Consider the following 16,234-nt stretch of genomic DNA (forward strand, 5'->3'; position numbering starts at 1 on the left):
TCCCATTTGGAAGCAAATGGACGTATTAGTGAGAGGCAGCATGGTTTTGTGAAGGGGAGGTCGTGTCTCACTAACTTGATAAGAGTATTTCGAGGAGGTCACTAAGATGATTGATGCAGGTAGGGCAGTGGATGTTGTCTATATGGACTTCAGTAAGGCCTTTGACAAGGTCTCTCATGGTAGACTAGTACAAAAGTGAAGTCACACGGGATCAGGGGTGAGCTGGCAAGGTGGATACAGAACTGGCTAGGTCATAGAAGGCAGAGAGTAGCAATGGAAGGATGCTTTTCTAATTGGAGGGCTGTGACCGGTGGTGTTCCACAGGGATCAGTGCTGGGACCTTTGCTCTTTGTAGTATATATAAATGATTTGGAGGAAAATGTAACTGGTCTGATTAGTAAGTTTGCAGACGACACAAAGACTGGTGGAATTGCGGATAGCGATGAAGACTGTTAGAGGATACAGCAGGATTTAGATTGTTTGGAGACTTGGGCGGCGAGATGGCAGATGGAGTTTAATCCGGACAAATGTGAGGTAATGCATTTTGGAATGTCTAATGCAGGTAGGGAATATACAGTGAATAGTAGAACCCTCAAGAGTATTGAAAGTCAAAGAGATCTAGGAGTACGGGTCCACAGGTCATTGAAAGGGGCAACACAGGTGGAGAAGGTAGTCAAGAAGGCATACGGCATGCTTGCCTTCATTGGCCGGGGCATTGAGTATAAGAATTGGCAAGTCATGTTGCAGCTGTATAGAACCTTAGTTAGGCCACACTTGGAGTATAGTGTTCAATTCTGGTCGCCACACTACCAGACGGATGTGGAGGCTTTAGAGAGGGTGCAGAAGAAATTTACCAGAATGTTGCCTGGTATGGACGGCATTGGCTATGAGGAGCGGTTGAAGAAACTCGGTTTGTTCTCACTGGAACGAAGGAGGTTGAGGGGAGACCTGATAGAGGTCACAAACATAGACAGGGGCATAGACAGAGTGGATAATCAGAGGCTTTTCCGCAGGGTAGAGGGGTCAATTACTAGGGGGCATAGGTTTAAGGTGAGAGGGGCAAGGTTTAGAGTAGATGTACGAGGCAAGTTTTTTACGCAGAGGGTAGTGGGTGCCTGGAACTCGCTACCGGAGGAGGTGGTGGAAGCAGGGACGATAGTGACATTTAAGGGGCATCTTGACAAATACATGAATAGGATGGGAATAGAGGGATATGGACCCAGGAAGTGTAGAAGATTGTAGTTTAGTCGGGCAGCATGGTCGGCACAGGCTTGGAGGGCCGAAGGGCCTGTTCCTGTGCTGTACATTTCTTTGTTTGTTCTTTGTTTGTTAGTGACATGTATGACCGACTGGTAGAAGGGGCCGACATCTTACTGGAAGCAACAAGAATGAAGTGGGAGGAGGACCTGGGGATCGAGATAGGATGGGGACTCTGGAGCGAAGCACTGCATAGGGTCAACTCCACCTCCACGTGCGCAAGGGTCAGCCTGATGCAGCTAAAAGTGGTACATGGAGCCCACTTAACAAGAACCCGTATGAGTAGCTTCTTCCCGGAGGTGGAGGACAGATGTGAGCGGTGCCAAGGAGGCCCAGCCAACCACGCCCACATGTTCTGGTTCTGCCCCAGACTTGTGGAGTACTGGACTGCCTTCTTCGAGGCAATGTCCAAAGTGGTGGGGGTGAGGGTGGAGCCATGCCCGAAAGTGACGGTCTTCAGTGTTTTAGACCAGCCAGATCTATTCCTGGGGAGGAGGGCGGACGCCCTTGCCTTTGCCTCCCTGATCGCCCGCCGTAGAATCCTGTTCGGCTGGCGGTCAGCAGCACCACCCAAAGCTGTCCGACTTCTCAGAATATCTCCAAATGGAGAAAATCAAATTCGCCATCCGAGGGTCAGACGACGGCTTCCACAGAACGTGGGAGCCATTCACCCAATTGTTCCGGGACTCGTTTGTGGCCAACAAACAAGCAGAAGAATAGCCAGGTAGCCAAGAAACAGGGGAGAGTAGCCAAAACATGAGAGGGAGAGATAGACCGGGAGGAGGACGGGGGGGGGGGGGGGGGGGGAGAGACCGCTAAATCTAAGAGGAAGGAAAGGTGAGCCACAGGGGGAGGTGGGGGGGGTGCAGGAGGGGGGGGGGTAGAGGGAAGAGACAGGGAACAATAGAGGAGAGCCAGGGAGGGGGGAGGCAGGGAAACGTTAACAAACTTAACGTCCAAAGGAACAGAGAAAACGGGAAGATGGGAGGGCCGCAGAAGAGGAACGAGACGACAGCGGCAGCGCCCTCCGTCTGGGAGAAGCAAGGGACGACAACACCACAAACAGATACCTACTTGTGTGTAAATAATTTTGCCAAGTGTACAGAGCTGCTGCTGTTGAGCACCGAGGGCGTAATACCGTCCGATGGCTTCTCAGGGAAAATTAAAACGTCAGCAGCAGCAGCGACCCGTAGGGGAGTGGGGGGTGAGTGCTCCGTTGGGAGGGTGTGGGAAGACTGAGGCGCATGTGGTCACGTCTAGTCAATTGCTATTGTATATTCTCTTTTTGCACTATGTTAATGTTCACTCTATTTTGCTGTGTTAGGATTATTACTATTTATTATGAAAAACTTTGCAAAACTTTATTTAAATTTTTTTTTTTTTAAAGTAAAGAATTGGCGATATGTTTCCAAGTCTGGATCGTGAGTGGCTTGGAGGGAAACTTTCAGATGGTGGCGATCCCTTGTATCTGTTGTCCTTCTAGACGGTAGAGTTTGTGGCTTCAGAAGGTGCTGCCCAAAGAGCCGTGGTTAGTTCCTACAGTCCATCTTTTGGATGGTACAATCTGCTGCTATTGTGCATCATTGGTGGAGAGATTGAATGTTTGTGGATAGCGTGCTCATAAAGGTGGCTGCTTTATCTTGGATGGTGTTGAGCTTCTTGAATGGTGTTGGAGCTACACTCATCCAGGTTGGTGGAGAATATTCCATCAGACTCCTGACTTGTGCCTTGTAGATGGTGGATGGGCTTTGGAGAGTCAGGAGGTGAGTTATTAGCCACAGGATTCCCAGCCTCTGAACTACTCTTTTAGCCACAGTATTCATATGGTTAGTCCAGCTGAGTTTCTGACCAATGGTAAATGCCAGGTTGTGGATAGTGGGGGATTCAGTAATCCTGTCATTGAAAGTCAAGAAGCACGATTAGATTCTATTTGGAGATGGTCATTGTGTGGCATGAATGTTAGTCGTCACTTCCCAGTCCTGGCAAGATATTGTCCAAGTCTTACTGCATTTGAAGATGGACTGCTTCAGTATCTGAGGAGTGATGAATGTTGCTGAACATCAGTAATCCTGACCTTATAATGGAGGTTGTTGAGGAAGCTGTTAAAGACGGTTGGGCCTCGGACAATAACCTGAAGATTTCCTGCAGTGATGTCCTGGAGCTGAGATGACTGACCTCCAACAATGACAACCATCTTCCTCTGTGCTCGATATGATTCCATCTTTATCTTCATTGCACATTCTTTACATAAACAGTAACTAAAGTTTGACATTTTACCGCAAGTAAAATTCAACCTTGTTGTATAACTACTCATTGATTATTGATTCATTAATTGCATTAGAATTAAGGATCACTACTTATTCAATCTTCTGTTACTGACAGGTAAGTAGTGAATACAGTAATCTTTAATGAATACAGGTATCAGCCCACACTTTTCAGGCTTAAATTCCATTTGCCACAGATCTGCCCATCTGACCATCCCGTCTACATCATCCTGTATCAGAAAAACTGAGAGCATTTAGCCCTCAGGAAAGGCGGGGGCTGCTTTTCTTTAAAAAAAGAGAAGACTGAAGTGTGACTTGATGCAAGTCTTTATTATGCAGGTGTTCAATAATCCAATAGGAATTGCATGAGAAACCTCTTTGTCCAGCGAGTGGTGAGAATGTGGAACTCACCACCACAGCGGGTGGTTGAGGTGAACAGCATGAATACATTGAGGGGGAAGCTGGATCCACACATGATGGAGAAAGGAATAGAAGGTGATGCTGATGGGGGGATATGAAGAGGGGTGGGTGGAGGCTCATGTGGAGCATAAATACTTTTTAAAAAATAAAAAATTTAGAGTAACCAATTCATTTTTTCCAATTACGGGGCAATTTAGCGTGTTCAATCCACCTATCCTGCACATTTTTGGGTTGTGGGGGCGAAACCCACGCAAACACAGGGAGAATGTGCAAACTCCACACGGACAGTGAACCAGAGCCGGGATCGAACCTGGGACCTCGGTGCCGTGGGACTGCAGTGCTACCACTGCACCACCATGCTGCCCATGGAGCATAAATACTGACACAGACCAATTGATCTGACCGGCCTGGCCCTGGTTTGTAGACTCAATGCAACAGACAAATGTATTTATTTTCTAGCTACCTGCAATGGTTGTTAAAAAAAACAACTAAAATTTAATATTACTATCCAGGGTAAAATAAATGTCCTTCATTAACTTTTGTGGATACTTTCCATAGAAACGTGCTCTATCAGGCTCAATGAACATCAACCCACTCGAAGCAGAGAAGTGAGACCGGCCAATCCAGCTGAAAGAAACCCTCCGATCCTCCCACTCAACTGTCAGAATGATCATGGTTCAGTCCTGGATTTGATTAACAGCAGCAAAAATAGCAGGACCCAACCCGTGTAATTACTTGTGAACTCGCTGATGTGTCTTCAGGTGAGATGACTGAATGAATCCCTTCCCACACACAGAGCAGGTGAATGGTCTCTGCCCAGTGTGGACTCGCTGGTGTGTTCGCAAGTTGAATGAATTACTGAATCCCTTCCCACACTGAGAGCAGGTGAACAGCCTCTCCCCAGTATGAACTCGCTGGTGAGTCAACAGGGTGGATGAATCATTAAATCGCTTCCCACACTTGAGAGCAGTTGTAGGGCCTCTCCCCGGTGTGAATTTGTTGGTGTTTCCGAAGACTGGATGACGTTCTAAATGTCTTTACGCAGTGAGAGCAGCTAAATGGTCTCTCCTCAGTGTGAATGCGCTGGTGAACCCACAGATCAGCAGCTATTTTGAAGCAATTCTCGCAGGTCGAGCATTTGAAAGGTCTCTCATTGGTGTGAGTGACATGGTGTGTCAGCAGGCTCGCTGACGGAGTGAAACGTTTCCCACACAGCGTGCAAGTGAATGGCCTCTCCCCAGTGTGAACTCGCTGATGTGTCCGTACAGAGGAAGAATGAGTGAATCTCTTCTCATAGATGTGCAAGTGGGAAACAGCCTCTCCCCAGTGTGAACTCGATGGTGTATCAGCAAGTTGAATGAATTGCTAAATCCATTCCCACACTCTGAGCAAGTGAACAGACTCGCCCCATTGTGAACTTGCTGGTGAGCCACCAGGTTGGATGATCGAGTGAATCCCTTCCCACATTCACAGCAGGTGAATGGCCTCTCCCCAGTGTGAACTCGGTGGTGTTTCCGCAGGGTGGATGAATCGCTGAATCCCTTCCCACACACAGAGCAGGAGAATGGCTTCTCCCCAGTGTGAACACGCTTGTGTGTCAGGAGATTGGATGAATGAGCGAATCCCTTACCACACTTGGAGCAGGTAAATGGCCTCTCTCCAGTGTGACTGTGTTGATGAATCTCTAGCTCTGATCGAGATTTGAAACCCTTCCCACAGCCAGAACAGGTGAACGGTCTCTCACTGGTATGAACTCGTTTGTGTTTCAATAAGTTGGATGAATTAGTGAAGCAATGCTTATGCAAGCTGTGTTACTGGTTAAAGCTCGTTCCACTGTCAGTTCACTGGAACACTCTCACTCAGGCCTGTGTGTGTCTCGTGCTTTTCCAGTCACACTGATGTTTAAAATCTTTTTGAGATTTCTGTCTGCAAATTCTCCCCTTCTATAATCCTGTAAACGGAGAACACAAAAGTCATTGCTATCAGTACAAGATAGAAATACAAAATCAAAAATCTAGGGCAGCACGATAGCATAGTGGTTAGCACAAATGCTTTACAGCTCCAGGGTCCCAGGTTCGATTCCCGGCTGGGTCACTGTCTGTGTGGAGTCTGCACATTCTCCCCGTGTGTGCGTGAGTTTCCTCCGGGTGCTCCGGCTTCCTCCCACAGTCCAAAGATGTGCAGGTTAGGTGGATTGGCCATGCTAAATTGCCCTTAGTGTCCAAAATTGCCCTTAGTGTTAGTTGAATGGGGTCACTGGGTTATGGGGATAGGGTGATGTGGGCTTGGGTAGGGTGCTCTTTCCAAGAGCCGGTGCAGACGCGATGGGCCGAATGGTCTCCTTCTGCACTGTAAATTCTGTGAAAAATTCTAGTTTCTGTGAATCCTTCTTTCATCTATCATTCCTCAAAGATCAACCCAGACACATTCTCTCCATTCTCACTGTGCTGTACCTAATATTCACCCAAACAATTCTCGTGAACGACTGATTCATACTGCTCAACAGTTTCTACTCCACGCAGTCTCCTGGAATATATATATTATGTGTACATGTAACTGTTTGAAACTGTGTAATATGCTGCGGTGGCAGAGGATATGCGAAAGAACATTATTTATACAGTGAGTGGTTTTACTCTGCATCTCTACCTATGTTTCCACATGAAATTTGATGGATACTTGAAGGAAATAAACTTGCACGAGTACAGTAATATAGGGGGAATGCAAGTGACTGGGTGGCTCAGCAAAGAGTTAAGAAAGACTGGAGTTGCTGTTTGATCTCCTCTGTATTGTGAGGACTAAAGATATACAGAACTATATTTTAAAAGTGGAAATAAATGATTTTATGACAGAACCATAAATATATACCACATAACAACACCAGGTATATCTCTGTCCCATATTAATTCATTGTCCCCTTAAATGTCAGCCATCTCAAGGGGAAACCACCCTTTTAATTGTGAACATTGGGAAAGTGACCACATTTTTGGCCAGACAAATAAATGTGCCAATGTGAGAGTGGAGTTAATGTGTTGAAAATGAAAAAACGAAAATCGCTTATTGTCACAAGTAGGCTTCAAATAAAGTTACTGTGAAAAACCCCTAGTCGCCACATTCCGGTGCCTGTTCGGGGAGGCTGGTACAGGAATTGAACCGTGCTGCTGGCCTGCCTTGGTCTGCTTTCAAAGCCAACGATATAGCCCTGTGCTAAACAAGCCCCTTAAGAGGGGAAGAGACCTGGGCCAACCTTTCTGGAGTCTGCACCCTCCCTGGATTCACTTCCTTTCCCTCCAGTTCCTGCAAGTCAACAATTGAAGCCTAGAATTGGAAAATAAATAAAAGTGGGAGAAGAGAAAGTGTTTTACTCACAAATGTTACACACGGGAGGAGGTTTTATTCTGTGTGAATCCCAATCTTCATTCAGAGATGGAGCAGCAGCAGCTTTGCTGGGCTGCAATGAGCAGCTTCACAAGCCCCATATTCGCACAAGCGAGGAAGCTGCTTGCAGCCATTGGCACAAAGCCAGCGTTCTGATTGGCTGGGTGTTCAGCGTGCTTCCGTTCACCCAGCTCCTCCCATTGGTCAATCCCTTGCATGACGACAATGGGGAAGCAAATCCCGAGTTTACGTGGGGGTGGGAGACACTTTGACTCCAGACGGGCGTTGAGCTGTTGTCCAGTCCGCAGTATTCTGTTTCTGGACCCAATGGATCACGGTGTGCTGAGAAAACGTCACAAAGGACTCTGTCGGAATCGTCCAATAGGAATCACACTGCTCCGCGGTGACGTCCACAGGCGCGCGGCCACGGGAGCCCGGCCCCCACATTTGTTTCCCCCAACACCACCTAGAGAGAATGTTTCAAGGCTTCCGGCCAGAGCGAGCAGCCGCTCACTGACATTCCCCTCCCCTCCCCTCCCCCCCCCCCCCCCCCCCCCCGTCTCCCCACAGCGGCTGGCTGGTCCAAAACGGCATCGGGAGCACTGCGCTTGCTCCGGACAGCAGCGCGTTTTGCGCTTGGCCTGCAGCTGAGGGAGTGGGGGAGTTCACTTTGCAAAATGTCTTCCCATCATTTTCTTCGCAGTCCTGCAGCTTGATTTGACACAGCACAGCATTGTTTTTTTTAGCTTCACACACAGGCTAAAGCGTCCTCCTCTGTTCAACATCTGTGAGTAAAATACTTTCATTCTCCCTCTGGGAAATACAGAGTTGTGGGACTCTGGAACTGGAATTAGAGACACATCTGCTGAGGGGGAAATGCTGTGATTTTGTGGAACCTGTTTTTATTGTCTGAGATATTTAAAGTCAAATTTGTCCTGTCCATTCATTAGACCAATAGATATAGGAGCAGAATTAGGCCATTTGGTCCATCATGTTGTTCCGTCATTCAATCATGGCTAATAAATTTCTCATTCCCATTCTCCTGGCCTCTCCCCATAAGCCCTGATCCCCTTGTATTCAAATATTGTTTGTCTGTTAATACATGATTTATTTATGTTGATTTACGTAGGCAGCACATTAACACAGTGGTTAGCACTGCTGCTTCACAGCGTCAGGGATCTGGATTTGATTCCCGGCTTGGGTCACTGTCTGTGCAGTGTCTGCACTTTCTCCCCGTGTCTGCATAGGTTTCCTCCGGGTGCTCCGGTTTCCTCCCACAAGTCCCAAAAACGTGCTTGTTAGGTGAATTGGACATCCTGAATTCTCCCTCTACCCGAACAGACGATGGAGTGTGGTGACTGGGGAGATTTTCACAGTAACTTCATTGCAGTGTTAGTGTAAGCCTACTTGTGACATTGATAAAATTTATTATTTTTTTTATTTTTTTTTTAAAGTGAAACCTTATCCTGCAATTTAATCCATGGAAGTCCAACAGTGGAGATGGAGGCCATTCGACCTATCGTGTCTGCACTGACCTTCTGAAAGAGTACCCTACTTAGGTCTTATCCCCGTAACCTCAGTTAGCCTGCATTAGCACAGTGGGCTAAGTAGCTGGCTTGTAATGCAGAACAATGCCAGCAGCGCAGGTTCAATTCCTGTACTGGCCCCCCAGAACAGGTGCCGGAATGTGGCGACTAGGGGCTTCATTGAAGCCTTCTTGTGACAATAAGCAATTATTATTATTATATCCTTGGACACCAAGGGGTAATTGTAACATGGCCAATCCACCTAACATGCACATCTTTACACACCCAAGAGGCAATTTTAGCATGGCCAATCCACCTAACCTGCAAATCTTTGGACACTTAAGGGATATTTTTCACACAGCCAACCTCCCTAACCTGCGAATCTTTGGACACTTAAAAGAGTATTTTTTGCATGGCCAATCCACCTAACCTGCCAATCTTTGGACAGTTGGGGTTCTCTGGAAATGTGTTTATTTTCAGGTTATTGGTCCCGACGGAGATTGTAGCAACATTAATATGTGTAGTTCTTGTATGGTACATATTAAATATATTATTTATGGCTGTGCAGTAAAGTTAATTTATAATTATTTTTATTCTGTAAGATAGTACCAAAGCTACTTTACATATTTCCAGTCAGTTATTACAGTAGAGAAGGAGTCCATTCAGCACCTCGAGTCCATGCTGACTCTGTGCAGAGAATCTAATCAGTCCCATTCCCCCTCTATATCCCCATTCATCTGTAGGTTTATTTCCTTGAATATCCATTTTGGAATTTTTGATCATCTCCTCTTCCGCCACCCTTGGAGACAATGAGTTCCATATAATGATCACACAATGCCAAAATAAATGTCATCTTCAAATCACCTCTGTGTATCTAATGAAGTAATATCTCACACATTATTGAGCCGACTAAAATGCACTTATAAATTTAGACCAACTACTTGCATGAAGATTTTTCGATCCCTGTGTGCTGAAAAGGAAGTAGTGAGCATGAATCTAGATAAATGGCACCTTGAGAATTGGAAGTGTGTATATTAGGTAAAGCAGAGTGAGAATGAACAGAGAGTGTGTGAGACGGTGATTTACAATTTTTGGGGGAAAAGAAAGGAAAGAATTTTCCATAGAAACTAAAATGATCTGTTCTGAATTTCTATCCTGGATTTACAGTGATGACTTTTGGAAAAACTATTTTTACAGGATGTCAGAAGGGAAGGATTTTCAGACACAAATCTAAAAACAAATGTCATGCCGCGATCTGACACAGCCAATCGATTCATTGAGAGCTGAATATCATCAGACTTTGAATCTAGAGTGCAAAATGTTTCTGTCAAAAGATTTTAATTATCAGTGACTGGAAAAGCACCGAGACACACACACGCTCGAACGAGAGTGTTCCAGTGAACTGACTGTGGAAAGAACTTTAACCAGTTACACAGCCTGAAGAAACATCACACCATTCACAGCGAGGAGAAACCATACACATGTTCCATGTGTGGACAATGCTGCAACTGATTGTCAAACCTGGAGAGACACAAGGACACCCACTGATGGAGAAACTGTGGAAATGTAAGGACTGTGGGAAGGGATTTCTGTTCCCGTCTGCTCTTGAAACACACCGACGCATTCACACTGGAGAGAGACCGTTTACCTGCTCTGTCTGTGGAAAGGGATTCAGTGATTCATCCACCCTGCGAAAACATCACCATGTGCACACCAAGAAGAGGCCGTTCACCTGCTTGGAGTGTGGGAAGGGATTCAGGGATTCATCACACCTGCTGACATACCAGCGGGTTCACACTGGGGAGAGGCCATTCACCTGCTCTGACTGTGGGAAGGCATTCAGGAATTCAGCACACCTGCAGACACACCAGCGAGTTCACACCGGGGAGAGGCCATTCACCTGCTCTGCATGTGGGAAGGGATTCAGTCAGTCTTGCAACCTGGTTGTTCACCAACGCGTTCACACCAGGGAGAGGCCATTCACCTGCCCCGAATGTGGGAAGGGATTCAGCGATCCATCTGCCCTACAGAGACACCAACTTGTTCACACTGGGGAGAAACCATTCACCTGCTCAGTGTGTGGGAAGGGATTCACTCAATTATCCAACCTGCTGAGACACCGGCGAGTTCACAAGTGATTCCATTGGCTGGATTCTGCTGTTAATCACATTCAGGACTGAACCGTGTTCTTTCTGACAGTTGGTGAAGAGGGAGGATCAGAGAGTTTATTTCTGCTGGACTTGCCGGTTTCATTACTTTGCTTCCAGGGGGCTGATACTCTTTGAGCCTGGGAAAGCACATTTCCACTCATTCAGTCCATCACGTTCCTGCTGGTTCCGCGAGAACAATTCAGTGAGTCCCATTTCCCTGTTCCATCCAGGTAAGTGTATTTTCCACAAGTGTCCTTTCTAAATTATTCCATCATCTCTGTTTCTCCCACACTCATGGGGCGTGTATTCCAGGTCATTACCACTCACTTGAGAGGCAGACAAAATCAAGAGGTTAGGAGATGGCCACTCTGCCCATCTTGATCATGCTGCCTGTTTGAAAGAGCTACCCAGTTAATCCCTTTTCCCTGCAATTTTCATTTCCTTTCTTTTGGAAAACAGTCTCGCAATGCAGGCAGCGGATTCCAAATCACACAACTTCACTGTGTTTTCAAACAAATAATGTCAAAGACATGGTCATTTTATAAAATTAAAACATGAATCTTTATTAATGACTAAATGTACCATATACAAATTTGTGGCCAATTGAAAAAAATGCATTTCTATTACACCTCTCATGACCGCAGGACTTCCCAAAGCATTTTGCAGCCCATGGAGTACTTTTGAAGTGGAGTCACTGTTGCAATGTGGGAAAATGGAGGGAGGCCTGGGGAGTCATTTTTAGTTTTAAAAATCAATCTTGTTCACACTGTATTCATTGTTATAAGTAACAAGGTCAAGTAAGCCATTTTATCTCCAATTTCTTTCAGCTGTTTCACATTTAGTAACTCTTCTTTATTAACTATAGATTGAACTACATAAAGCCACTGATGATGAAGGTGATAATTAATTAAGTTTTCACAGTAACTTCATTGCAGTGTTAAACTGAAATTGAACTGGACCAGCCACATTAATACTGTGGCTACCAGGGCAGGTCAAAGGCTAGGAATCCTACGGCGAGTAACTCACCTCCTGACCCCTCAAAGGCTGTCTACCATCTACAAGGCACAAGTAAGTGTAATGGAATACTCTCCACTTGCCTGGATGAGTGCAGCTCCAACAGCACTCAATAAGCTTGACACCATCCAGGACAAAGCAATCCGCTTGATTGCTCCAGCTTCCTCAAACATTCAAACCCTGCACCACAGACAACAAGGAGCAAACTTGTGTACCTCGACAAGATCACTGCAGTAACTCACCAAGGTTCCTTCGGCAGCACCTTCCAAACCCACAACCCCTACCATCTAGAAGGACAAGAGCAGCAGATACCTGGGAACCCCACCACCTGGAGGTTCCCTCCAAGTCACTCACCACCCTAAATTGGAAATATATTACCGTTCTTTCATTGTCACTGAGCAAAATCCTGAAACTCCCTCCCTCACAGCACAGTGGGTGTACCTACAACTGAAGGACTGCAGCGGTTCAAGAAGGAAACTCCCCACCACGTTCTGAAGGGCAACTAGGGATGGGCAATAAATGCTGACCTAACCAGCGATGCCCACATCCCATAAAAATGAATTTTAAAAATGTAAGCCTATTTGTGACAATAAGAAAGATCATTGGATAATTGTTAGTAATGAACCTTGATTCGGCGATGCTGAGTGCTGCAAAACCCATTGTGCTTCATTAGATGTGATCCGCAATTGGATAATATTTGTTAAGCAATCCTGAATGTTGTAAGAATTACGCTGGCACCCAATTTAAGATTGTCATTCGGGCTTTCAGAGTGGTGCACTTCTGTGTTCCAGAAGCTACATCTGTGACTACACAGAGCCCTGATTGATGCAGACAGAAGAAGCTGGAAACTCATATGCTTGCTTGAATTGAACAAAATAGTGACAGGTGTGTTCCATTGGCTGGATTGCGGGTTTGGGATGTGGAGCAAGGCCAGCAGCGCGGGTTCAATCCCGATACCGGCTGAGGTTATTCAGGAAGGCCCCTCCTTCTCAACCTTGCCCTTCATCTGGGATGTGGTGATCCTCAGGTTAAATCACCATCAGTCATCTCTCCCCCTCAAAGGGGAAGCAGCCTATGGTCATCTGGGTCGATGGCAACTTTACATTTTACATGGTTCATTCCACAGGAAATGCCTGATTCAATCAGAGTCAACCTGCCTGGTTTGAATTTAAACAAAGCTTGTCTCTTCAGTTAACTGGTGCACTCTCCATGGCAATGCCTCTCCACGGCAATGCCTCCCCATGGCAACGCCTCCCCATGGCAACACCTCTCCCAATCAGAGTCCACTTACCAACAAATCAACACTCTCTTCTCGTGAAGTTTAAATTGTTGTTCCCTTTAAATTTTCTATTCTTGCGAATGTCCTGATGAGTGGAAGATGAAAAGCTTCAACTCTTTTCTCGATTACTGTTTTAATTACCTACCAGTATGTAATGCTTGAGTAAGAAGTGAGCCTTCATTGAGTTACAATTACTTAATCAGTAGTTATAGTGAAAGGCTCAGTTTTATTTGTTGTAAAAATGTAAAAGCCTAATTGTAGTGTATGTAAAGAATGTGCAATGAGGATAAATGTACCGGCAAGAGAGACCTTCCAACTCTGATTAACCTCAACATTTGAAACGGTATGAATAAGGGATTGTACAGAATCCGATAAAGGGATAGTATGAAACAGTTCAATTGTCTTCCTATCCAAGATAATGAGAGATGGTGATATAAGTAATTACCATCCAGTCATAAATTAATCTCTAGATCAAATTGACCAATTTTCATGTTACCACAGGCCCAATTCTTGCCTTTGACAATGTGCCGCATAGGAGACTTAAATAAGTTGAAGAGCCCATGGTGGTCAGGGTAAGATCCTGGCATGGATAGAGGATTGGCTGACTGGCAGAAGGCAGAGAGTGGTGATAAAGGGGTCGTTTTCAGGATGGCCGCTGGTGACTAGTGGTTTGCCTCAGGGGTCTGTGCTGGGACCACAAATTTTCACAATATACATTAATGATCTGGAAGAAGGAACTCAAGGCACTGTTGCTAAGTTTGCAGATGATACAAAGATCTGTAGAGAGACGGTTGTATTGAGGGGGCTGCAGAAGGATTTGGATAGGCTAGGAGAGTGAGCGAAAAGTGGCAGCTGAAATACAATGTGGAAAAGTGTGAGGTTATATTGGAAATATATTGCCATTCCTTCACTGTCACTGGGTCATAATCCTGAAACACCCTCCCCAAAAGTACTGCGTGTGTACAAACACCTCAGGGACTTCAGTGGTTCAAGAAGGTAGCTCACCACCACCTTCTTGAGGTCAGGTAGGGATGAGCAATAAATGTTGGCCGAGCCCGTTAATGCACATCCCTTGAATGAATAAAAATAAAATAATAATGAACTTTATTAGTGTCACAAGTAGGCTTACATTAACACTGGGATGAATTTACTGTGAAAATCCCCAAGTCGCCACACTCCGGTGACAGTTCGGGTACACGGAGGGAGAATTCACCTAACAAGCACGTCTTTGGGACTTGCGGGAGGAAACCGGAGCGCCCGGAGGAAATCCACGCAGACACGGGGAAAACGTGTGGACTCCGCACAGACAATGACCCAAGCTGGGAATCGAACCTGGGACCCTGGTGCTAAGAAGCAGCAGTGCGAACCACTGTGCTACCAGGCCACCCCCTTTCACTTGAACTATACACAATGCAGCCATCCTGAATCCTACCCCTGCCATTTCACATTATCCAATTCATATCGAGGTTATAAATACCTACGATTACCTTTCTCACAAGTCCCTATTATTTCTGCAGCTATTATAAATCGACCAGGCTGCTACTGTTAGGTGACATTTAAACTACTAAATACAACCGAGACTTACTAAGCTTATTTTGCTTATCTCCAGACAAGCTAATTCTACATCTTCATCTTCTGAGCCGAGATCATTTCTCACGATTGTGTTGATCTCAAATGTGATCAACAGAACTAACCCATACCCTTTCATCTCGTCCTATCCTCTGTGAAGTCAACTACCCCGTAATATTCAGTTTCCAGCCTGAGCAACTTTCCAAACACATCCCTGTATTGGCTGCGATACCATGCACATTTATTTCTATCTTGCCATCAATTCATCTACCTTATTACAAATACTGGTGTATTCAGATGGAGAGCATTTAAATCTCTTTCTATCCTGTTTCCCTACTCTGACCCTCTGTTGCATTATTATATTTGTACATAACTGATAACTCTGGTTATCATTGCCTGTATTGCTACTTTGACTATTGCCTTGGCTTTGCTCGTTAAATTTCAGTCTTTCCCCTCGCCTCAACCCTGTTGCAGTTTGTTTAAATCTGTCTTTCACCAGCCCTATATATGTGATTCACCCGGGTACTAGTCCCAATCTGGTTCAAGTGAAGGTTATCCCATTGATACAACTCTCTCTTTCCCCACTCCTGACGCTAGTGCCTTTTGAATCAAAAGTCATTTCTCCCACACGAATAACGCATTCGACATTTTGACCCCATTTACTCTCAGCAAATTTACTCATGACTCAGATAGTAATCTGAAGGCTATTACTTTTTTGTTCGCTATTTAATTCAAATCGAAGGTGCTCATGCTCCCTGAGGAGAACCTCTTGCTGTATTCTACCTATGTTGCTGGCAACAACATCTACCACAATAAGTCCGCCATCCCTCTCCTTCTCTATATTCTGTGGAGCAGATCCCCACCATTCATAATGTGGACTTAAGCGTTTTACATCTGTGGTTCAAATTATAATCGGACCACGAAAGTTGAATTTGTATTCAACAATATCGCGTCGTAATGGCGATTCGGCTACCCAGCATGCACTGAGAGGGGGAATATACCCTAACTTCACCATGGGAGGCGCAGGCGCAGTATCGCTCATGCTGGAGCGTGCGCAGTGCGGGTGTTGGCAGTGGTTGGATGGGTTGATGTTGGAGTCGCAGGAAGACCAGAAACTGATTGGAGACAACAGGTGAGTGAGGTTAAATGGAGGCGGTGGGCAAGAGGAGAGGCTTCATAAACACCCGGTGCAGGAAGGGCAGCTTTAATAAAACCGGATCGAGGTCTCATACAACAAATGAAAAGCTCGAGGTCCCGTGTTTGGACCGATTATGCAGCCGCCATCTTGTTCAATAGACGAAGTTGGGGCCATCTTTATAGGGGGCACTGGGCAGCAGAGCGCATGCATGGCCGCCATCTTTATTGGGGGCAATAGGATCC

At 45.7% G+C, this 16,234-nt stretch overlaps 1 protein-coding gene across 1 annotated transcript in view; it reads left to right on the forward strand.

Annotated features, from left to right (window-relative positions):
* LOC140421662 (uncharacterized) overlaps nucleotides 1-16,234 on the forward strand; it is a 42,568-nt gene that overhangs the window by 22,364 nt on the left and 3,970 nt on the right. Inside the window, exon 3 of the mRNA XM_072506479.1 lies at nucleotides 10,414-10,817. Coding sequence (XP_072362580.1) covers nucleotides 10,414-10,817 — 404 coding nt within the window. The remainder of the gene's footprint in view (nucleotides 1-10,413; nucleotides 10,818-16,234) is intronic.

The sequence above is a fragment of the Scyliorhinus torazame genome, chromosome 5, assembly GCF_047496885.1.
Source record: "Scyliorhinus torazame isolate Kashiwa2021f chromosome 5, sScyTor2.1, whole genome shotgun sequence".
In the NCBI taxonomy this organism is placed as follows: domain Eukaryota; kingdom Metazoa; phylum Chordata; class Chondrichthyes; order Carcharhiniformes; family Scyliorhinidae; genus Scyliorhinus; species Scyliorhinus torazame.